Source organism: Corella eumyota, chromosome 5 (assembly GCF_963082875.1).
Source record: "Corella eumyota chromosome 5, kaCorEumy4.1, whole genome shotgun sequence".
Classification (NCBI taxonomy): Eukaryota; Metazoa; Chordata; class Ascidiacea; order Phlebobranchia; family Corellidae; genus Corella; species Corella eumyota.
In genome coordinates, this window is record NC_137494.1 from 4161035 (window position 1) to 4184024 (window position 22990).

Consider the following 22990-nt stretch of genomic DNA (forward strand, 5'->3'; position numbering starts at 1 on the left):
AAATAAATTACTTTTGCTGGCTTTGACTTTTTTCAAACAAAAAACTTACAATAATTTTTTTTAACGTAGATTCTACTTTAGCCTTACTTGAAATGACCTACCTAAAAAACAAACATAAAAAAATAGGTTGTCTTTATGATTGAATTAAAAATAAATCACGGCTTTATTTAGAATACGGCCTCCTGATAAAGTTTTGGTTTAATCATACAATCCATTACACCCTCATTTCACCACATCCTGAAATAAAAATTAATATTGTTTTTTTCAATAGAATGTCTTACCGCTGAACTTTATTGAAATCTGAATTGCTTAAAAAATGTTACTTTTAAATTAAAATGTTATTCGTTCTTTTAATTACACTATAGCAAATCAAAAATATTTTTCTGTCCCTTTTATTTTTTAAAATAGATTTGCTTAGTCATTGTAGGCGAGGTCTTAAGAAAAACAAAAATCGGAACACCTTAAAAGTTGACTTTATCATATTTTACAAAGATTAAAATTATGAAATGTGTAAGTGCCAAAGTTATTCATCACGTGACACTATATCACGTGACCGACAAAAAGTCACATGTAGCTGATATTATTTCACCAGCGTTCTATTTTTATCCATTAAACAGCATCCGGTCAGATGTAAATCATCCAAATTTATTTCACCTTTAACAAATTCAGTTAGTGCCTATGAAATTGTTGGAATATTCTTTATCTTCCTAAGAACAGTAAAACTCTTATTATCAAATAATCTAATTTATTTGCTCAACTGCAAATAAAATTAAAATTTTCTTTCATATAAATAAATAATGCGAGTAATATACCTAATTAACACCTAAAACACATCCAGTTGGGGTTGGAAGATAAATTACTACTAGTCTTTGTTATTAAAAGTATATAATAGAACAATTTCTAACATAAATAACATTTTTTTTATAAATTTAAATATAATTTTAAAAAAGTCAGTGTTTTTCTAATTGAACTTATAGATAACAATATTAATTAATTTCGTTAAAATCTTTAAAGAAAGGTTTTAAAAACATTAATTATTAAACGTTTTCATATTTTACTGGCATTATTTAGATTTATTAAAGTGTAATTCGATAATTGTGTTATGTTCATAAATTAATTTAGTCCAAGAGTTTTAAATTATTTATATCTTCTAATGCAGAGCCACTTTAAGAATGCGATTTTAAAAATCCAGTTAATTTGCCAAAAAGTGTATTTTTGCTAAAAATAGTAGTTTTAAAACAATTTAAGTTTAACAATATTTATAATATTTATGGGTGGATTTAACAGTTTGGTTTTAAAAAAATGACTAAGCACAAATTATTACAATGTTATGTAGTCTAAATTGTTTTAAAGTGTCTGGGTGCCAAGCACATTAAAAACATTTCATATTTCTTACGTAAAAAAGCAATTTGTGTCGATTTTTTTATTTTAAAAACGCTTACACCAAATATTTGGTTGTTATGTTGCATGATGATTGACGCAAGGAAACTACTTGTGACGTCACTAACAAGAAACAATGGGCGCATGCGTACGCAATTTCAAATATCTGAACAGGAAAAAATATGTCCACAAAAAGTTGCTAGTCATTCTCACCAGGATTCTATTAAAAAAATCAAAGAAATGCAATACTGGCAAACGTAAAACAATTTTTCAAATCCCTTAAAATTTTATCTTAATTTTTTGATGGCAATGTAATGTAAAACAGGTTACTTTTTGCAAAATTTCTATTTTAGAATATTAAATTCAAGTTGAAACTTTCTTTTTTGGTTTCTTTTTTTTCTTTTTGGAAGAAACTGCCTTTTTCTCATTTTCAGTATCTGGTGCTGCTCTCTTTTTGTCACTATTAATAAAATAGTTTGTAATTAATTTCGAAGGACTACTTAATATGAATTTAAGTTCATTTACCTTTTTACACTTATAATATTTTGTTTTTTGCCACTGGATAGAGCTGTCTCCCAAGATTTGTCTGTCCCAGCAATTTCATACCTGCAGATAATTTTCAAATAATTACCAATTTTGTAAAACAATTTTAACAAAACAACAATAGAAATATAAAATATACTGTTTTAGGTTTAAGGATTCCAAAGTATTTTTCATTTCTTCTTTTTGTTTTCCAAGCACTTCAACAGCAGCTTCATCCTTCAAAAAAGTTCACAAAAATTTAGTCAGGCTTTATAAACTTAAAAACTTTTAAAATAATAAAATTTGAATTACCAATTCGTCATCTAATTTTTTCTCGATAGGGTTCATTCTGACATCATCAGCTGCATTAGCATCACCTAGTGTTGGTTTAAGTTTATTTTCGACATGGGATTTTTCGATCTCATTTAAAAAAGTTGTCAGTTTACGAAGAGTTCGATTAAATAAACCGAGAACCTAAATTGAAAAAAATAATAACAAAATAAAGCTACCAAACTGATGGATAATTTTTTTAAATATATTTACTTTTGTTGCTAAAAGGCCAACCATATATGACTTTAATGTAGATTATTAATATTAGTTATCCTGACCAAGTTTCAAGTTGACTTTAGCAGTTGGCTTATTTTTGATTTTTAATTGCCCGCTAAATATTCCGCTATTTCTATTTTGCTTGGCAAAAGTTTATAACATAAGCGTCTTACTCAAGTATGCTACAAAATAGAAGCAGTGGTAATAAAACACAAAACCTCATGTAGTGAAACTAAATGTTTTACCCATTACACAATGTTGAATATAAAATAAAATAAAGTAGTGAAAACCTGAGAGGAAGGTAAATCAATTTCCGCTGCAACCTGGTCTACACTTTTATGTTGAAGTCCCATTCCTATTAAGATTGCCTGTGTGTTAATAAACTATTTTTAACAACTTTTGTAAGGTTGATTTTAACTTCAAAATTGAAAAATATAAAATCAAAGGAATATAAAAATTAATTTAAAAATATAAAAATAAAATCTAACCAAGATTACAGTTATACATTTACCTTTTGTGCTACTGACAAAGAAGTTTTAATTTTTTCAAGAAAGAACAATCTGGCCAAGGTAGGTAAAAGATCCATTATTAAGTGATAGTCTGCCATACTTCGTGCATACATTTCCAATCGTTTCATATCATAACTACTCAAAAAAAAATCCATTTCTGTTTTTGATAGTGCAGTTGTCAAGTTTGTTTTTTTTCGTCTGTGTATTACTTGCAAAGCAGTAGATGGTTTAAAGACAGAGAATTGGTAGTTCAAGAGAGATACAAATCTACGTCGAAAATCTAATAACAAGAATAAATTGGCATGTTTAATTTTTTTAACTAATAACACGATTTTTATTATTAGGTCTGGATAAATTTTGCAAATTTTAATAAATAAATACCAAAACTACAAAAATTAGGATAATTTGTTAACCAATAAAGTTTACCATTAAAATAGGCTTCCTGCCATTTGTCATCAGTATCAGAGTTTAAAGCCTTTAACATTATACAAGAATGTTCCCCAGTTAAATCATTTGCAGTTTGGCGTAAATATACGGGGGAATACCCACTTCTGCTCCAAAACCTAAAATATGAAAAAAATTATTTACATCAGTATACAATATATTATAATCTACATATGAGGTTTAGTATAATAAATTATTAAATTTTTATAGTTATATTTTATTTTCACAAAAATTATTTTTTGTACTTGAGTAGAGGAGCAGTAAGTCCGTAAGAGACACCGACATAATCCAATTTCTCAGGTCTTCTTTCACCCAGTTTCCATAGCAACGGAGGAAGATTCTTACGAGGTGTTAACACTTCATCCATTAACCCAACATTCTTATTAAATCAAGAAAAAATAAAATTATTTGAAAAAACTTTAACAATACACACCTAATAATGTCAAGTTGCTTATTGTAGTTTAAAACATATTCCCTTTTATTCATTTTGTTTAGTAACAAACTTTTAAGCCCCACTGCTCTCATGCCGTAGTGCCCTTAGGTAAGGTGCTATAAACAGTATGAACTCCTACTGAACCAGAACTTAATCAGCAGCATAATTACCAGGCAACTATAATCTATATAATATCCCAAACTGCTGAAAAGGCAACTTGGGACTGGGTCAGAATAACTGATGTTACTCAATGCTTAGGTCGCACATTCACCCTTCCCACATCTAGAATAAAGATATATACAAAAAGAAGGCAACCTACATATATTTATAAAAAAATCTTTATAAAGTTGCAAAATGAATTAAAAATAATTTTAGAAACTATTTAAAAAAATAACTAATATAAGAACGATAAAAACAATAACAATAAAAATTATACAAGTATATAAACCTCACCTCATTAACAACATTTATGTTTTCAGGTTCATTTAAATTTTCATCCAAACCGGTGAATTTACCCTCATAATATTCCTCCAACATATTTAAAGCTCTGCTTCCATACCCCATTCCTTGATAGTCCGGGTGAGTTGCTATTCTAACCTAAAATCCCCAAAAAATTATTTAATTTTTTTAAATATTTTTATTTTTTATTTAGTATTTTTAAACTTTTTTAAATGTTGTTACCACTCTTGCTCCGGACAAACATGCAAAGTCATGATCCTGAAATTGTTCTGAAACGGTCCACGGGATCAAATCACCAGATGCTCTTTTTCCTCGAGATAAACTTGATCTTAGAAAATCTTTGCTAATTTCTCCTTCTAAACAAACCTAAAAAAAATCAGAATTTAAAAAAAAATTATGAAATTCAATTTTTAAAAATATTTTACATTTTAATTAAAACGACCTGCAAGACACAAAGAACATCAGGAAGAGATTTTTGCTCTGATGAAACTGGAGGAAGAAGACAGAAGATGTGGTGAGCTGGGGCGTCCGACAACATCTGAAGATCATTTGGAGAATTCTGAGGAAAAAAATGTCAAAAAAATTTCTAAAAAAAAAATAATAAAATTTTTATGTAATAAATGACTTTAACGGTCAACATACCTTGTAATGAGATGCAACATAGAGAGACATGAGACGTTGCAAGAAAGCTTCAGAAGCTTTGTGATAACAAAATAAAGCATCTCTGTTCACATAATATGTAAGAAATAAAGAGTTAAGAAAAATTATCGTTCCGAAAAATGCAAACTTTTTAAATAAAACAATTTGTAAGTTAATTGTGAAAGTTTATATTTTAATGTAGAAATATAATTCAAAGAAAATGTATTAAAATTTTAGGGTAAATAAACAAACACAATTTAATTCAAAATAAATATATTATTTTTAAAAAGGATATAAATCACAAGCATTGGGAGGTGGACAACCAACTGAAATACTATTGAAATCAGAAGTTGCACAATTTAGACAGAGTAGATTGTTCAACCAATCCTCGATGGGATCGAGTGGAGCGTAACGAACTGATTCTTCCAACGTTATTTCATGTAAACTTCTACCCAAAGGAGATTCACTCATCTTTAAAAATTAAATTATTTTTAAAATTATAATCAATAGGTCAATTGTAAAAAAATATATTTTTGTAATTTATTACTTATTTTTTTTGTGTATATCTTTATCTTCGATGTGGGAAGGTCAAATGCGCTACCTTAATAGAGTAACATCAGTTACTCCGACCCAGTTTTGAGATGCCTTAAGCAGTTTGGAATATTATATAAATTTTATTTGCCCAATAATTATGCTGCTGATTTAGTGCTGGCTCATCAGGAGTTTATATTGTTTAAAGGCGCTGCAGCATAAGACCAGTGGGGACTGAACCCACAACCTCATGTGATGTAGCAAGTGTTGTTCATACCACTACATCATGCTGTCGGTATTTAATATAAGGTAAAAGATATAATAATAAAATGAACCTGTTTGGTGGCAGTATTAAGAGTAACACTTTGTTGTCGAAGTTGTTTAACTAATTTTAATGACAACGATCTACCTGTTCCCTCATACCTTAAAAAAGTTTTAAACAGTTTTAAAACAGTAATTATTAATTTCTTACGATCAAATAGGAAACCAAATAAAAGACATTAAATGCAATCAATTTTAAATAAATTTAAACAATTCAGTACTTTACATAACATGCACAGTTAAAAACTCTTGATTTACCCATTGATTGTAGAAGACATAAACACAAGATATGGCCCCATTAGTTTTTGTACAAGAGGCAAAGGTATAGCTGCTGCTTCATCAATTACAAGCAACTCTGCTTGACTTAACTTTGCAGCATCACTAGGGTGAATATACTAAAAACATCAAGTGTTTTAGATATTAAGTAGGTAAATATAGAGAAAAAAATGTTAGTAGAATTTTTGATGTTGTAACTTAACACCACCCTAAAACTAGAGTAAATTTAAAATTCTTCCATTAATATAAATTACAATATTTGCAATAATTTAAAAAAAAATATAGAAGTAAACTTACCTGTATAGTTTGCCTGTGTTCTCGAAATACATTTACTCTGACAACAGCTTTGTTAAATTCTGGGTTGCTGCTTTGAATAAGTTCGTAATCCAAGTGCTCCTGAAATACAAGAGTAATTAAAAATTAATTTATTAATTTTAATATTATTTTTTAAGCTTACAAGGTTAAAAAACTCTTACTTGATATTCTAGAGCATCAAAACCCTTAAACACAAACTCAAACAAAGTTTTTAAATTCTCAGGACTCGGTGATGTCACAAAAATATTAGAGTAACTAAAAGCAACTGCAGTGGCCATCGCTAGACCCAAGGTAGCAGATTTACCTCTTCCACGAGCTTAAAACAAAAAAAGTAAAAATTAACTGTAATTTGTTAAGGCAAGATTCAAGTAAAAACATTACCTGCTGTCATGACAACAGTACTTCGAAGTGTTTTCTCGGAGATTGCTTCAACAAATTTTAACAAAGCTTTACCCTGGTCAACTGTCTTACAACAATTTATTATGGAGCCTATAGGTTGAGTGTCCTACATAAAAAAACAATATATACATTGTGTTTTATATATAATTTTAAAGACCATGTTCACATATATACAGACAACATGGTATAGTGGTCAGAGCACAATACATGAGGTACTATGTTTGATCCCCAGTGATCTCATGCTGTAGCTACCTTGAGTAAGGCACTGTAAACGGTATGGAATCCTGCTGAGCCAGCACCTAATCAGCAGCGTAATTAATGGGCAATTTTAATTTATAATATCCCAAACAGCCAATAGCAACTTGAGACTGGGTTGGGGTAACTGATGTTACTCTTTACGTCGCACATTCGACCTTTCCACATATATTTACATACACTTTTGTTTATTCATGTAGAAAATACATTTTTTTAAATTTATAAAAGTAACCTGCAAATCTTCTTTTAAGCCAATCAATTCCTTTTCCAGAGTTGTCAAAGATTCTTCAGCAGGCTTTATTGGAATGGGTTCAATATTTAATGAATTAGTAGAAACTGGCAACACTCTTAACTCATCATCAATCATCAGACAGTTTTTGCATGAAGCAACCGACAACAAAAACCTAAAAAAATGTTTTATTTAGAATACTAAAAAATTCTCTTTCATTTAAAAAAAGGTGTATGTCTAGGTAATTTATCTATTTATTAAAAATTTAACAAAAAAAAATATGCAAAATGTTAGTAGTTTTAAAACTTTATAATTTTTGTTTATATTTTGCTTAACCTTTCATTAAATCTTCCAACTACTTCGTTATGAGATTCAGTTCTATATCTTGCATGAACATCCTTTAAATTAAAAGTTAAAGTTGTTTAAATAACATAAATACACCTTATCAAACAATTTTAAAGGTAATAATCCAATATTATTACAACAAGAAAATTTAATATAAAAAAAAGGAAAATTTAAACAGATATTTAAATTAGAAATTTTGATCTTTATAAACAATTAAAACTTACCATAGTCAGGGTATAAAGTTGTTTTAAAGACTTCATAGATCGTAATAAAAAACAAATTATTCCTCCTCCTTCAACTGTTTCTATAGTTCTTGCCAGAAGATTGGGTGTCAGAGCTTCAAAGTCCTTTAAATTTAAATTGTTTTATTTAAAATTATGTGTGCAACAACAAGTGTAAAAAAAAAATTATTGGGTAAATCTTAAGTGGTATAATATAAAAAAGTTAAAGGTAATGTAATAACAAAAATGAAAACTGTCACATTGGAAAAATATAGTAAAAAAATTTAAAATATTATATATATACAAAAAATACATATATATTCTTTATATTCCAAACTTTAACTTTACCTTTTTTAAATTTATTTAATTTTAAATTTACCTGAAGTACACACATGCCATATGTGCTTCCCAAGATTTTATGTGTCTCGTTGTAGTAACAATATCGAACGTTAGTTGCTGCCACAAATAATTCGAAGGGATCGTTTTCATTAACATCAAGCGTCCCACTGCTAATTCTTTTTTGCATTTCTTTCATTCGCTTTTTTCTGTTACTAAACAAAAAGTATTTTTTGACAATTAAACTAAAAAAATTATTGTTTTAACTTAAACCTGGCCCATAGTCTGGTCTGGAAACTAGGGCAGTTTTCAACAAAACCTTAAGCATAGCAATTGGTGTAACTGCGAGACTACTCGTGCTAAAATTATTGGTCTACACAGACTTTTTGTTTGCATATTTAAAAAAGTTTTTTGGATACCAGGCATGCAAAATGCAAATTTCAGGTGTTTTAAACAAAAAATTTCTTGTGCACAATGCATTACTTTCCGAAATGAGACCTTGGTATATTAATATATATTCTCAGACCTTAATATATTAATATTTATACTTATTAGAAGGAAGTTAAAAGTGGTCACATATACCAAGTTAATAAACATTTTAAGAAATTAACAAATTAGAAACAAACAAACAACAACAAACAATATTAAATATATCTCAGATATTGTTTTGTATATGTATCCGCAATTTTAAATAACTTGGTTTTTAAATTTACTTACGTGCTAAAGCCCAGTTCCTTCTTATAACACCACAATACAGATGGCCTGGCTTTGACTTGGGCTTTAGACAACATGTGATGAAGTATCACAACTTGGTTACGACCCTTATCCCCAACGACAAAAAACATTGTTCGATGTTTTGTAGCCACTCCATTCTCAATAAGAACACGAATTCGATTGTCAACTTTCTTGCGGACCATGTTTAAAACTTTTAAACTAATTTTTTAAAGATTTGCGTCTTATTCTATGAGCAAAAAGTAATTGTATCAAAAAATGCGGTTATTTTTAAAATATTGTTTTTGCAAACTTTTTATTAATAAAATAAAACTTGTTACTTTTACACTTCTACCAATTAACACAGTTAAAATTATTAAAAAATTTAACTTTTTAAGATGTGATATAATCACATCTGCCATTTACTTTAAAAAACTACCTTAAAAATGATCTAAGCTTTGTAATATAACATTTCTGATTTGATGCCATGTGCTTTTTTATTTACATCAAATATTTCCACACTTTTGGCGCAGCTGAGTTTTTTTTAAGATGTCTATGAAAACATATTTTCTTAAAAAAACTTTTAAAAAAGTTGTACGCTTATTTATTACCAAATAACATCACCTATTTTTAGCTTAAATGTCAATGTACTATTCTATATTTATATTAAACTACAATTAAACTTATTTAAAAAAATATGGTTGGAATTCGTTTGATCCTTTTTATGAATATAGATTTAAAACGCTTATTAAATAAAATATAATAAAATAACCTTTTTAATAATTAAATCTAATTTCAACAAACAATTGCGCATTGATATCGCAAGATATAACTAAACATAAGATATAACTAAACTAAAGATATAACTAAAACAATAGGTTTGGAAATCTAAGATTTCGAACCATAATAATTCACATTATTTAAAATCGAGACACAAAATTAAGCAAATTAAAGGCAAGCTTTAAAGGCATTTACTACAATTTTCATGTCAACAAATATATTTAGATTTTATTTTACAAAAGCATCTTGTTTTCTTTACTAAAATAAACATGACATAACAATTTTATTAATTTACATTTCTAAAAAATATAAAATATTAGTATTGCAAATAATGTATACGTGAAGTATTATTTTGCAGCCTATAATTAAATAGTTTAAACAATATATTAATTGCAAAATAAATTTTCAAACAATTTTGTTTTTGAGTTGTAAATATTTGAGTTGTAAAATAAAAACTACTACTGTGTAGTAAAAAACAAATCATTTTTGTTTCTTCAACGAATTGCTTCAATATATAACCTCCTACCACTTGACGCCACTTATTATTTTAAACAAAAGTCAATACTTCTTTATATATAAATTTATAAAAGTTAAAAATATCCCAAAATAAGCCATTTTTATCGTTTTTCGTATATTATAAAGGTCAGTATACAATTTGTTTGCCCATATACGAACCATTGTTGGGTCCAACGCTATTGGTTATTTAGACTGCCATTTTTTGGTATTGCTGTAAACGCACAAAAAATAAAGTTTTTAATAGAAAAAACAAATTTATATTTTAAGGGGCACGTTTAAACTTGCTGTAGTTTATTTTAATGTTTTGGTAAACTTGAAAAAGAAAATTCTTTTTGAGTCATGCTTGATTGAGTTTGTTTACTTTTCTATCTGCGGTAAAATCAAAAAATATCGTTGCCAGGTTTCCAACGATGCTAGAGTTTCCAATGTTGTTTTTGTCCATACAGGACATTGTAAAGTAGCCACAAAACATTTCATATGACATATTCTCTACCACTTATATCGTAAGTGATATAAGAGAGTTGTTCGCTTTCCTTTTTCAAGGGGGATAAGGCTCTATAGTCTAGCAATTTTGCTCAAGTACACTTTAAAGTTCACTTTCCAAACATTGTAGGACGTGTATTTGTATACGGATTAATCTCGCTTTAGGGCTTAAAATATTTGTTTCTTTTTGCCATAATAAAGATGATTCGTTAATAAAATAGAAAGGTGAATCAATTGAAACTTTCAGATTAAAGTCTATAAATGAACATTGTCTAAAAGCCAAAAAATTGTATTTTTATCGTTTTAAAATACATTAACTTAAACTTTTAGATCAGTTTAGTTAAAATGGTGGATCTAGTATTGGATTTATATAACTTTGATGGTAGTGATGCAGAGGGCTCAAGATATGTGTTAACCAGTCCCAGATCACTTGAAGCTTGCTCAAGATTAAATATTAAACCTGTACAACTTTTACCCAAATCACTGGATGATTTCCACGACGAAAATGCGGGAAAATCACTGGAATTTATTAAGGTATGTTATAAATTTATATTTGTAATAAATAGCCTGCAAAAAAAGAAACTGCAAATTTTAAAATTATGTTTATAATTTAACTTATTTTGTAAGACCATATGTTGTATTATTATTTGAATTTATAGCTTATTTAGAGAAGCTTTTTTTGTCATTTTCACAGATTATGTTTAACGATTGGGATGAAAAAAGAAACCAAAAGTTGACAAGATGCAGAAAAGAAAGAGAAAAAATTATAATGGAAAAAAAAGTAAAAGAAAAATCAATAAAACTTTTAAACAGCACCACTGAAAAACCACAAAATGGAAAACACATTGGGTATAACACAAGACCTAATATATTTATTTCTAAATTACTAATTGTCTGGTAATCTACCAACGAAAGCATGACATAAACAAAACAGATTTTTTGAACAAATAAAAATTAAAAAATTATAATTATTGACATATTTTTTAGTTTAGTTTCCAAGACTAACAAAAGCTCTCGACCTAGTCTAAAAACACAAAGTGTTTTTGAGAAACACAAAGCCGCTACTTTAACAAAAAAGAAAGATATTAATCCAGGGTTGAGTGTTATTCCTTCCATTAACAATGAAGCACAAATAAATGGAAATAAAGAAACTAATTTAAATCAACTGCAACTTCCGGTTGCCAAAACTAATGAATATTTTTCAAGTAAATTACAGCAAACTTTGTGATATTGAATTTTAAAGAAATTTTAGAAATAAATATGGATTTAATTTTAAATATTTGATAGGCTATATTAATTTCGTTTTTGCATATTCAAAAAAATTAAGATAAAAAGTTGTTTATTTTCTTGAATAATAAACCTATTTTAAATGTTAGGTTTAGATACTCCAAGGTCAGATCGTTCAAGAAACTCATTGAACGAATATCATCGCGGTAAAAGATCAAGAAGTAAAAGTGAAGAACCACAATACCGGTTTGAAAAGTTACAAGTTTTGTTTTTTTAATAAAATACTTATATTTTAAGCAATTATTTTAACAACTTGGTAGCTTACACTTTTAACTTTTACAATTTATGTGTTTACCTACCCAGTTTTTAAAAATATATGCGGGTACAATTAGGTGACAATTATATTTTAAGTTTGTTATTTTTTTAGATTAAATAGAAATGTTGGTCCTGCTTTAAGTTTAAGATCTTCCTCAGTATTTAGTCAAGCCTCATCCAAGTTACCAAGTGGTTACATAACCCCGCAAATACAAGTACAAAAACTTTACCATGTATATAATAAAAAATTAAATGAGGATGTGGTTTATTGTGTAACATTACTGTGAATTTAAAATCTGTTACTTTTAATTGTTTAAGAGTATGACAAATAAGCCAATCAATAATACTTCAGCAAGTGCAAATAAAATTTTTAGCTCAAAAATGTTTACTTTCTGTTTTAATAGTCCTTTATTTAATAAGAATTTTTTTTTAAAAGAGAGATAAAAAACTGGTTGAGTTTATGAAAGAGAAACGAAGAAAGGAGAAAATAGATGAAAAAGAAAGGCAAAAGAAGGTCATCGATTGGAGTCTTGAGAAAAAACAAATTGAAAGAGTCAAGGTTTATGAATTTAAAAAAACCTTCTAAAAATTAAATTAACATTTAATCTTAAGACTAAAAATTTCTTAAAATACAAATTGGTAACAATTACATTATAAAAGAACCACCCTAGTCAATTGTTTTTAATTTTTAAATTTTTTAAAAACAAATAATTATCAACTATCGATATTGTATTTACAGAAAAGAGAAGAGCTGCTTCGACAAAAAGAGATAGCTGTGAGCCACCTAGGTTGGGAGAAAAAGGTGAGAGAAGGAGAAGAAAAAAGAAAGAAACAAATAATGAGAATGGAAGAGGAAAGACTAAGACAACAAGAAGCTGCAGAAGCCCTCACCCAATCTAATAAAGAAAAACAAGTAATTTTATTAAACATCAACAGTCTTTATTACCACATAATGTTATTCATCATACCAACAATAGTTACATAATGGTTGATTTTTTTTACATCAATGCATGCTGTGATACTCCATGCTTAATTATATTTTCTTACGTTTAGGAAAAACTTAGACTCCAACAAATTGAAGATAGAAAAAAGGCGGCACAAGAGAGAAAACTGCAACAAGAAAAGTCTCTTCATGCTGTAAATGAGGAAGTTTGGGTAACTGAATTTCTAAAACAAATATTTTAATTGTTATGTTTTGTAAAAAAAATTAATGAAAGTAATATATTTATGTATTTATTAATATTCAGCCAACATTATATTGGCATGCTTAAATAATTTGACTATGTAACATTTAGGCATTCCAGGAAGCAACTAATCATGACATTCAAGAAAGATTAGAGAAAGCAGAAAGAGTTAAACTTGAAAAAGAAATGCGTGAATTAGAAAAAGTGAGTTTTTTATTTACAAAATTAATATTCCCCAAAAAAATAATATTTTTTTTTTAAATAAAAAAATGAGTCTATGTTTTTTACCGAAATCTTACTAGGTAAAACTTATGAACAAAAGACAAAACGAAAGATTCCTCGAAGTTCAGAAAGAAGTAAAAAGAAGAAAGGATTTGGAAGAAAAACTAAAACTTGAAATACTTGAAGAAAAACTTGCAAAGGCAGAAGAAAATTACACAAAAAAGGTAACTACATATTTGTTCGTTACAATATTTTACAACTTTATTATGTGATGATAAGTTGTGTTAAAATATATTTTTTTTAGATTGTTGAACGAGATGTAACTTACAAAAACCAAGGCAAGGAAATCGAATTAAAAACCAAACAAACTAAAGAAAACCAGAAAAGATTGGACAAAGAAACAGAAGAAAAAATGAAATTAATCGCTGAGCACAAGGTTAAAAAAATCGAAGTTTACTATTTATTCTTAAAAAAATAGCCCAGAATAAATTTACGTCAAATTTTTTAATTTATTTTTCACATTCTTGATTTATACTCTAGCCTTAAGTGGTGAAATGTTGCAAATTATATAATCTAAAATTTAGACCAAACTTCTTGAAAAAGCCAACACAACAGCTTTAAAAAACAGACAAGAGAAATCAATCCGTGCACAAAAAATGAGAGTAACGCAAGAAGAAGGCTGGAAGAGAAATTTAACTTTTATTCAAGAAAGGGATAAGGAACATGTCAGGAAAACCATGGTAAAACATATTGTTTGAATAAGATATTTTTAATTGAATAGAATTAAAACAAATTTGAATTTTTTTAATATGACCGTCTTTTAAAAAGTTCCTTGAGCTTTTATTTTTATAAAATTAACTTAAAAAATAAAACAATAACACCTATGCCATAACAGTAGTTTAAGTTTATCGCAACTCTAACCAGTTTATCTATTTTAAAATCTAGGAGGATTTAGAGTTGAAAGAGAATCAATCCAAACGCCATTTGCAATTAAAAGAAGCGGCGTTCGAATTTTCAAGGGTCCATGCTAAAATCAACGAAGCAGAACGCGATATCGTTAAACGAGAATCTTCCAATTTCCATCAGATGGATCAACAAGCAAAGTTAATCGCAAAAATCGGTCGCGGGCCAAGATCTTCATTCGTTAATTACTCAACAGTTAAATTGGGTTAAAATGAACTCTATATTATACTACATTGCACTTACATTTGTGCATTTATTGTGTATTAGCGTAGCTGGATAAAAAAATTTAATCTTTTACATTAATTTTATTTTCTTTACAAACCCATGTCTTGGTAAGTACCTCATACATTTTTTCTGCTTGTACCAAATGATCTTTTACGATTTCTTTGGTAATTTTGATATTGTTTAAAGTCTATTTGTATATGTAATTTAAATTTTGTTTCTGCTGTTACTAAATTGTAAATAAAAATTTAATCGCTATAAATTTAACAAATTTGTATTTGTTTATTAAATATACTTATATTCTCAAACACAAAAAATCTTCCACACAAATTTAAAATTTTCAGGATTTCAGAAAAACCCATTTATCTCCCAATTTCCGATTCTGACCCTTTTTAAACTGCCAAGGAGCCGAGTCCTCCTCCACGAAGAGGCAATACTTCTCCCATTCTGGACCCCATAACTCCTCCATGGGACAGTAGACTTGCAGTTTGAACTCTCGATATTCCATATCTTCACATAGTCGCATAATCCTCTTTAACTCGGTGTTATGGACTGCCCATAGATTGTAAAAAGGGGTAAGGGTGGGTAACACGTTTAAGTCATCAATAACCTAGAAAAAATAAAGAGTTGGGTTAAAAACCTAATTTGTCACGATTTTAAAAAAAACTTATTAAAAAATGAAAAATACTTGATATTATGTACAAACACCATTTTTAAAACAAGTTTTGATTGCCTATTTTGTTAAAAATAATATAGATTAGCAAGTTTAAACTAAATACACATATAAGAAATAGGATAAACTTTAACTTATGCCACAAACGTTAAAATAAAAATAATAGAAAATAATAAAATAAAAAAATTAGGAACCAAAAAAAATTCTATGTATGTAAATCTATTATACCTTATATATACACAACTTTTTAAAACAAATGTTTACCTCTTGAACTGGCATTGGTTTCGACCAATCTAAATCAATAACATACACCCCTCTTTCCTTAGCTAGTGGAATGTAATGATTTTGGTAATATTCCTCAACTAGTTTGTAATACTCCAGCGGAAGTTTCTTTTCTGCTTCGTTGTTTCCAGCTTGAACTCGCTCATAACATTCCTCTGGTGGTACGTGAAGATAAAACACAATCTAAAATACATTAAAAAGTGTTATACTGGGCAGATATAGCCGACAGCATGGTGTAGTGGTTAGAATACCTAACAAAAGATCATAGGCTTTTGAGTAAAAAACTATGAACAAACAAGAAGCAGAAAACCACACAAAGAAAAAAAATATGTTTTACAGTACAGCATGTAATGTCAAGTTTTATTTAACCATGTTAAACTTACCTGAGGTGGAATAAAATTCTCATCGATTGCGATCCGAACCATTTCATAATGATCAAAATACTTTTGTGGCATCCAACCTAGCTTCTTCATTGCATGAACATGAACATCATCTGTGTAGAAGTTCCTTACAACACAAGTACCTTGGCCTTGGCGTAGTAAGTGAGCTGTAGCATCACAATACTGGTAATACCTGGACCTTAGCATAAACAGCTGGTGTCGCATGGTATGGACGATATCATTCGGATGTTGCAGATAGTGATTCAACTCAACATTTCTTGATAACTGCATCATCGATTCAGGGTTAGTGTACCAGGCAATTTTCTCGGGAGCAGCATTATTGTAAATATCTCTTTCGATGTCATAATTGACTGTCGCATGCGGGAAATAACGGAGATCGAGAATCTTGGAGAATTCTTCAGCAAATTTTGCCTTACCAGCAGAGATGTTACCCTCAACACAGAAAATTTTCGCCCATTTGTCGTGATCCAAATGATGCCTTGGCTGTGGAAACTTGAACTTCACAGTCTGTAGAAAGTTTCCCAAAACACTGTAATTAGCTTTTTGTAGCAGATAAACAGTTGAAATTTTGGAAATTTCAAGATTTTTAGCAGAAGCTAATTTTGAAGAAACCCTTCCGAAAATAAAAGTCCTTCCATGTAACATTCTTGTTGATGAAAAATAAAAATACCTTACATTTATTTTTATATCATCAGATCATTTTCTTAATCCTATAAAAATACACAATTAAAATTATTCTGGTATTTTCAAAGTTTTAATATTGATTATGTAAAGCAAATAATAAAATATATAATAATATTGTCTATGAAAATAAAAATAACTGAATAGGTAAAAAATAAAAACATTTGTCATCCGCAAAAACAGCCCGGCAACGACCAGAGGTAGCTGTATATTAAGCTGAAATAACTGTAATGCCCATTTTATTTTTAAGCTATTTTAACTGGCAACCAAAGTAAAAACAGCTAGGAAGAAACTTATGTTTAAAACGTCATTACTGGACTATTATCTTTGCCACCGGGAAGTAGAAGATTGTTTAGCCATTCGCAGCCGTTTTTATTAGCACTCGCCAAACAAAAACTTCTAAAAGTGATTTTGTTGACCTCAATATTGAAAATTGTGAAACGTATTGAGGACAAACTTACAATAATTTGTGATTTAAACAATATTGACATTTTTTTAATTATTCCATTGTTTAAACATTTATTAATATAAAGTTTAAAATTTAAAAACTAAAATTATTTTAATATAAAAATAAGTATAGACATCTGATAAGAATGCACATGGCGCCAAATACAAAAACAAACCAACTTAGAACGTCAGGGACAATTTTGTTGTTTCCTAGTTACGCAAACATATAAACAACTTGAATTTTTTGCATATAAGCAAGATGCCCAAACGAAAAAAAGAAGATGACTGCCCAAACCGCCTATTTTTATCCTACCTCAAAACCTGGAAAGACGAGGCAGCTGCTAAAGAAAGTAAAGCCAGTCACACTTACAATAAAGCTTACAAATCGTTGCTTAAGTATCCCTTGCCTTTGCAATGTGGCAAAGAAGCTTTAATTCTGGAATGTTTTGGTGATAAAATATGTGCTATGCTAGATTCTAAACTGGCAAAAGAAGCAAAAGATAAAGGTCTAACTGCAAGAGAGTATTTAGAAGAATCTAGAACGGTTTCAAACTCTTGGTGGGAATCATTAGAAAGTAAATCTGCAAGTACTCCAAAAGCTAAAGCTAAGAAAAAGGACACAACCAACAACAAAAGGTCAAGGGCTTATATTCCTGCTAGAAACTCTGGCGGATATGCTATTTTGTTGGCATTGTACCAAAATAAACATTCTGTTGAAAGCATGGGATACATGAAGAAGGATGACCTGCAAAGAAAGGCACAAAAATATTGCACTAAATCGTTTTCTGTACCTGATCCAGGAAGTCAATATACAGCCTGGAGCTCTATGGCAACTTTGCTAAACAAAGAGTTGGTCAAAAAATTTGGAAACCCTGCAAAATTTGAGCTAACTGAACCTGGAATCGAGCTAGCAGAAAAACTAGAATGTGTTTCACCCGATAAGAATGCACAACCTAAGATAAATAAATTTACTTTTAAAAATAAACAAAACAGTCCGACAGATCAATGTGATTTACCGAGCAAAAATAAAGTGCCAACACATGGTTATGTGCTTTCTGATTCTGACTCAGATGTAGTGGAAGTTAAGGACTTGCTAGCAACTAGCCCAAAATTATCATACACTGCAGACCCTAAACCAACTCATAATGTGGAGTTTAAATTAACACCAGAAAATTTTGATGTTTTGTTATGCATTGATTCAAGGGAAGTAAGTGGAGATAAAAGAAAAGCCGAAATGCGAAGAGAGATTTCAAGATTAAATATACCTCATGTGGAAAGAGTTTTGCAGATTGGGGATTTTATTTGGATTGCAAGAGAAAAAAACTCAAACTGTTCTGCACCTAAAGAGCTTGTATTGGATTATGTTGTCGAAAGAAAATGTATGTCGGATTTGGCACAATCAATCAAAGATGGCAGGTTTCGTGAACAGAAAATCAGACTTAAACAATGTGGTGTCAAGAACATAATTTATCTGGTTGAGGATTTTAATCAAATACAACATCAGAGTCTGCCTGAAAAAACCTTACGCCAAGCTTTATACAACACCTTAGTTAGCGATGGAATCTTCATTAAAAATTCAAAAAATATTGCGGCCACTGTGATGTACCTAGATAAAATGACAACACATATTCGGGAAATGTACAAAGACAAAACACTTATGGCATGTGATATGAATATTGTAGCATCAACTGCAAAAACAAATGGGCTTAACTGTAAACTACTTAGTTTCCATGACTTTAATGACGAAAGCATGAAATGTAGGGGTTTAACAGTAACTGATATGTTTATTCGACAATTGATGCAAATTCATGGGATGTCTTATGATAAAGCTTTAGCTGTAACACAAATCTATTCAACGCCAATAAAGCTGTACTTAAAATACGAGTCTCTGTGCTCAGATAAAGAAAAAGAGGAGTTGTTGATGAAAATTAAAACAGGATTGCTGGAGAGAAATTTAGGAATAAATTTAAGCCGATCTATTTATCATACATTTTGTCGTTAAAAAATATTCAAAACAAAGTATTTTCTGTTACTAAATACCAAGGTTTTCATATTAGGTTTGTTTTGCACTTTATTTACAATTCCAATAGTTAAATATTATTTGTCGCGACACTTTTTCCAAACATTGATTTGACAAGTTGATCTGTTGATTCATCTGTCCACGTACTTTGTCTCGATGGAGCCATAAAACTTATAAGTTTTGGGTGAATGTGGTACCTAGAATTAAGTGGATTCATTAATTGTCCTAAACTTGGGACATAAATAAAATTCCTAGGGTATTTATTTATTACCTTATTTTTCTTCCTTTGCTTGCCTTAGTGTCAACATTTTTCTTAACTTTCGTCTTTAAACGTTGAAGTTTTAACCAATGCCTAAAATCAAAAAGTGAAATACAATTTAAATTACATGAACATGTATTAGGAATTGTAGATAAAAGGTTACTAAGCGTTTATAAATACCTTGTCATTTCTATCGAGTCATTAGAAGGATTCGTTGTTGTAGTTGATTTCTGTTCAATAAATTGTCGAAGTAAATGTTGATAAAAATCATCGTCATCAAAAGTTTCTTCATTTCCTTGTTTTAAATGCGCATTGTGCTCAGTCTTAATATCATAAAAAATGATTAAAAAAGGTAAATCAGCACAAAATTATAGATACTAAAACAGCAAGAAATAAAAAAAAACATAAACTAAAAAAAAATATTTAATTTACCTCCAAATTTTCTTCTTTGTTTTCTAATGAAGTAGATGTTCCTAATACTCGATACTCTGACCTTTTAATCTGTGTTCTTTGGATTAATCTTTTCTGGTCCTTTAAAACATGATCTATATTCTCCACAGTGGGCCTCTCAAAGTTAGTAAAAGATTGCTGAAAAAAAACATAAATATAAATGTATGCATAAATTATATTTAACCGAAATAAAAAATATTCAGCACTTTATTAAAAAATTACCTTTTTGTTAACTTTACCAGAACCGAGTCTAGTTTTGTCGTACCAATGTGTTAAGATTTTGTTTCGATGTGTTTTTAAAATTGTTTGTCTTTTATCAATTTTTGTATTCCAATCTCCGGCAACTCTATAAATTACAATAATTTTTTATTAAAACTTTTGTCCATTACGGCAATATAAAACAAAAAATTTCTGCTTTAATGATCACCAGTAAAAGTTAAAGTAATTTCACACACATGTGACTCATCAGCTTATCACGGTAACACACGAAAGCATGTCAACTTTCACTCGAATAAAAATAACACACAATTGTTTGTGTACATTATTTTTATTGTATTGGAAAGTAGAAAAGCCAATTCAAGGAAATGTGTTTTAATAACTTAAGTAGCTATATATAGTATATTTTATAATCATCAAAAAACTTACTTTTCTGGTGGAGGAATTAGAATATTGGTTTCTTTATTCTGTTCTAATAATCTTGTTTGTAAGTCAAATAAAGATTTTAGTAAATTCTCTTGTGAGGAAGATGCAGCTTCCAAAAAGGAATTAGATTCATCCTAAAAAATTTTAAATAAAAAACATTTATAGTTTAAAAATATATTGTTAGTAATTCTAAGTAACTCTTTAAATACACAAAATATTAATAAATTAAAAGTTATATGTATTTAAATTCTGAACTTTGTTATGAAAATAAATCCGTTTACCTCTTTAACAAATTGTTGATATAAATTATTTTGAGGTAGTTGGTTTGCAAACATTAAAAGTTTTTGAACTCTAATTCTTGTTTCCAACAAATTTTCCCATAATTCTATTTAAATAAACACAATTTTTTTTTAAATAATATTAATAAAGTTAAGCCTCAGAAGATAAGATTTAAAATAAAAACCATAGATTTTTACAGTGAAATTTTTAATTTAGTATATATTAAATTTTAATCGAAAACTGTTGAGTGGAAAAAAAATACAACACGAAATAATAAGATATCGATTTAAAAATTTTATTTTAAATCTAAAAATAAAACTTTTATTATCACTTACGTATTTGATTTTTGGTTTCAGTTGATTTATGAACTTGTGTGTCCGGCTTCTTACTGAAGATCCCAGGGGCATATTTCTCCTCATCACTTAATCCCATTGCCTCATCTGAGTCAATCTCTTCACCGTCCGAATAATCATTCATCTAAACCCCCCAAAAAATAAGTGATTGTCCATACTATTTATCATTTCATTTTTTATATACCATAAAACCATATATATACACAAAAAAAACACTGTTGTTTTCTATATGTAAACTTGACTATGGGCAGTTTAAACTGATAAAATACTGCCTATCACAAAAAAACATTGCAAATAAAAAGAGCTCTATTAGCGCCATCCACTGACTTAAACGCGTATGAATAAAATAAATGCAAAAAGGCCAGAATTTGCAACAAAAGGGTAAGGTATAATAATTCCGTCCCTTTTCGCATTCAAAAACCAGGTGAGTGCAGCTAATAAAGCTCCAAATAAAATTTTATTATCTAGTTTACAATGTCACTAACATTGTCTCCACTTTCTTCATCTTGAATTTCATTTTCTGACAGATCGGAAACCGACATTTGCAAATCATTTTCACTTGAAAAATCTGAATCTTCATTTAGATCTTTTCTTGAAATAACTTCACCCTCATAATTAGAATCTTGATTTTCAAGTCTTAAGGTTTTTAGTCGAGGTGTATTATCATCATTAGGAAGATCCAAGTCTTGTTTGTTAACTAACTTTGCAGCAGTTTCTATTCATTAAAACACATAAATTACACACATATCCTGTTACACAGAAAAATAGTTTACAATACATTACCATATTACAAGATATTTACATTATTTGTAACTAGCTTAAAAAAATGAATTTATATAAGTTAAATTAACAGATTAAACATATTAGTTCGGGTAACAACTTGCCATCAAAATCATTATCTTCTGGATCAAACGATGGATTTGGATTTGCTAGTTTTGCTAACTCTTCAGCAATTGAAGCCATAGTTTGAAGATCTAAAAATAATAAATATTTAATCTAAACATTGAAGAATAAATCACATTACAGCCAATAAAAAATCAAAAGGTTTATATATACGCCTGTCTGCCAGTCTGGAAAGTACGGCACTGTCTGACTGTGCACACACGAGATTTTTTTCATTAAAAAAATGCACGCCTGGTTTCTTAAAAAAAATGTGCACGCGCAGTACTGACGCCTAAAACACGCTAAGATAAATCACGCGTGCACGCCTAAACCGGAAATTTTAGTACGCGTGCACGCGCGGTCACGCATTTTTTTACGCTTGCACGCACGAGATCTCGTCGAAAACTGCCCTACTTTCCAGACTTGCCTGTCTGTCTGCACGTTGCGTATTTTTTCCTTACATAACAAAGTATTCAATTATATAATACTCAAGATGCCAAGCATTAAACAAACAAATGTATCAAATGTATGCTGACAGACAGACAGAACAACAAACAAAATTTACATACAGTCAGTACAGTCAGACAGTTTATACAAAAGCTTGTTTTAAACGATAAAATTTAAAATATATTACTTTTAAAACTTTAAACTTAATATTTTTAATCTATTTCATATATTTAATAAGCGAAACTTACCTTAACGTGTGCAATAAGAAAATTTCTAAAATAATAACCACGTGCTTGAAAACAACACTGGAAAAAATAAGTTCAGTGACCCATAAAATAAGATTTCCCTTTTTTTATTTACTTATTAGTTTATCCTCGAATAATTTAATTTA

At 28.9% G+C, this 22990-nt stretch overlaps 5 protein-coding genes across 8 annotated transcripts; 2 read left to right on the forward strand and 3 right to left on the reverse strand.

Annotated features, from left to right (window-relative positions):
- Positions 1–1279: 1279 nt before the first annotated feature.
- LOC145753744 (RNA cytidine acetyltransferase-like) lies at positions 1280–9108 on the reverse strand. 3 transcript variants are annotated; one of them, XM_082570182.1, is made up of 23 exons: positions 8878–9108; positions 8204–8375; positions 7828–7950; positions 7595–7656; positions 7262–7433; positions 6757–6880; positions 6537–6691; positions 6358–6456; positions 6043–6179; positions 5799–5886; positions 5228–5403; positions 4936–5032; positions 4736–4852; positions 4516–4659; positions 4288–4431; positions 3647–3780; positions 3384–3520; positions 2960–3237; positions 2739–2816; positions 2215–2376; positions 2063–2139; positions 1906–1986; positions 1280–1840 (listed from the first exon to the last, which is right to left on the reverse strand). In XM_082570182.1, exons 1-23 carry the CDS (start codon positions 9075–9077, stop codon positions 1744–1746), a joined length of 3054 nt encoding a protein of 1017 aa, XP_082426308.1. In that variant the 5' UTR covers positions 9078–9108; the 3' UTR covers positions 1280–1743. The 3 variants fall into 3 exon arrangements, with proteins under 3 accessions (XP_082426308.1, XP_082426307.1, XP_082426309.1); XM_082570181.1 differs by having other exon boundaries at positions 4936–5028; positions 5224–5403; XM_082570183.1 differs by lacking the exons at positions 1280–1840; positions 1906–1986; positions 2063–2139 and having other exon boundaries at positions 2245–2376; positions 2739–2803; positions 4936–5028; positions 5224–5403.
- A 1469-nt stretch (positions 9109–10577) lies between these two features.
- On the forward strand, positions 10578–15003 carry LOC145752734 (uncharacterized). Its single transcript, XM_082569061.1, has 14 exons — positions 10578–10619; positions 10981–11184; positions 11345–11499; positions 11638–11855; positions 12027–12123; positions 12305–12407; positions 12629–12751; positions 12932–13105; positions 13246–13347; positions 13488–13580; positions 13679–13822; positions 13903–14034; positions 14183–14338; positions 14544–15003. The coding sequence occupies exons 1-14, from the start codon at positions 10578–10580 to the stop codon at positions 14769–14771; spliced, it is 1971 nt and encodes a 656-aa protein (XP_082425187.1). The 3' UTR covers positions 14772–15003.
- Positions 15004–15037: 34 nt separating this feature from the next.
- On the reverse strand, positions 15038–16845 carry LOC145752060 (NADH dehydrogenase [ubiquinone] 1 alpha subcomplex subunit 10, mitochondrial-like). Its single transcript, XM_082568254.1, has 3 exons — positions 16122–16845; positions 15721–15921; positions 15038–15393 (listed from the first exon to the last, which is right to left on the reverse strand). Exons 1-3 carry the CDS (start codon positions 16782–16784, stop codon positions 15124–15126), a joined length of 1134 nt encoding a protein of 377 aa, XP_082424380.1. The 5' UTR covers positions 16785–16845; the 3' UTR covers positions 15038–15123.
- Positions 16846–17413: 568 nt separating this feature from the next.
- Positions 17414–19625, forward strand: LOC145752735 (structure-specific endonuclease subunit MUS81-like). Its single transcript, XM_082569062.1, has 2 exons — positions 17414–17454; positions 17523–19625. Exons 1-2 carry the CDS (start codon positions 17414–17416, stop codon positions 19267–19269), a joined length of 1788 nt encoding a protein of 595 aa, XP_082425188.1. The 3' UTR covers positions 19270–19625.
- LOC145752406 (protein AATF-like) lies at positions 19039–22872 on the reverse strand. Of its 2 annotated transcripts, XM_082568684.1 has the most exons (11): positions 22848–22872; positions 22155–22244; positions 21756–21985; positions 21253–21394; positions 20920–21023; positions 20642–20772; positions 20219–20342; positions 19979–20134; positions 19727–19869; positions 19559–19639; positions 19039–19484 (listed from the first exon to the last, which is right to left on the reverse strand). In XM_082568684.1, exons 2-11 carry the CDS (start codon positions 22231–22233, stop codon positions 19358–19360), a joined length of 1317 nt encoding a protein of 438 aa, XP_082424810.1. In that variant the 5' UTR covers positions 22234–22244; positions 22848–22872; the 3' UTR covers positions 19039–19357. The 2 variants fall into 2 exon arrangements, with proteins under 2 accessions (XP_082424810.1, XP_082424809.1); XM_082568683.1 differs by lacking the exon at positions 22848–22872 and having other exon boundaries at positions 22155–22285.
- Between the last annotated feature and the right edge of the window lie 118 nt (positions 22873–22990).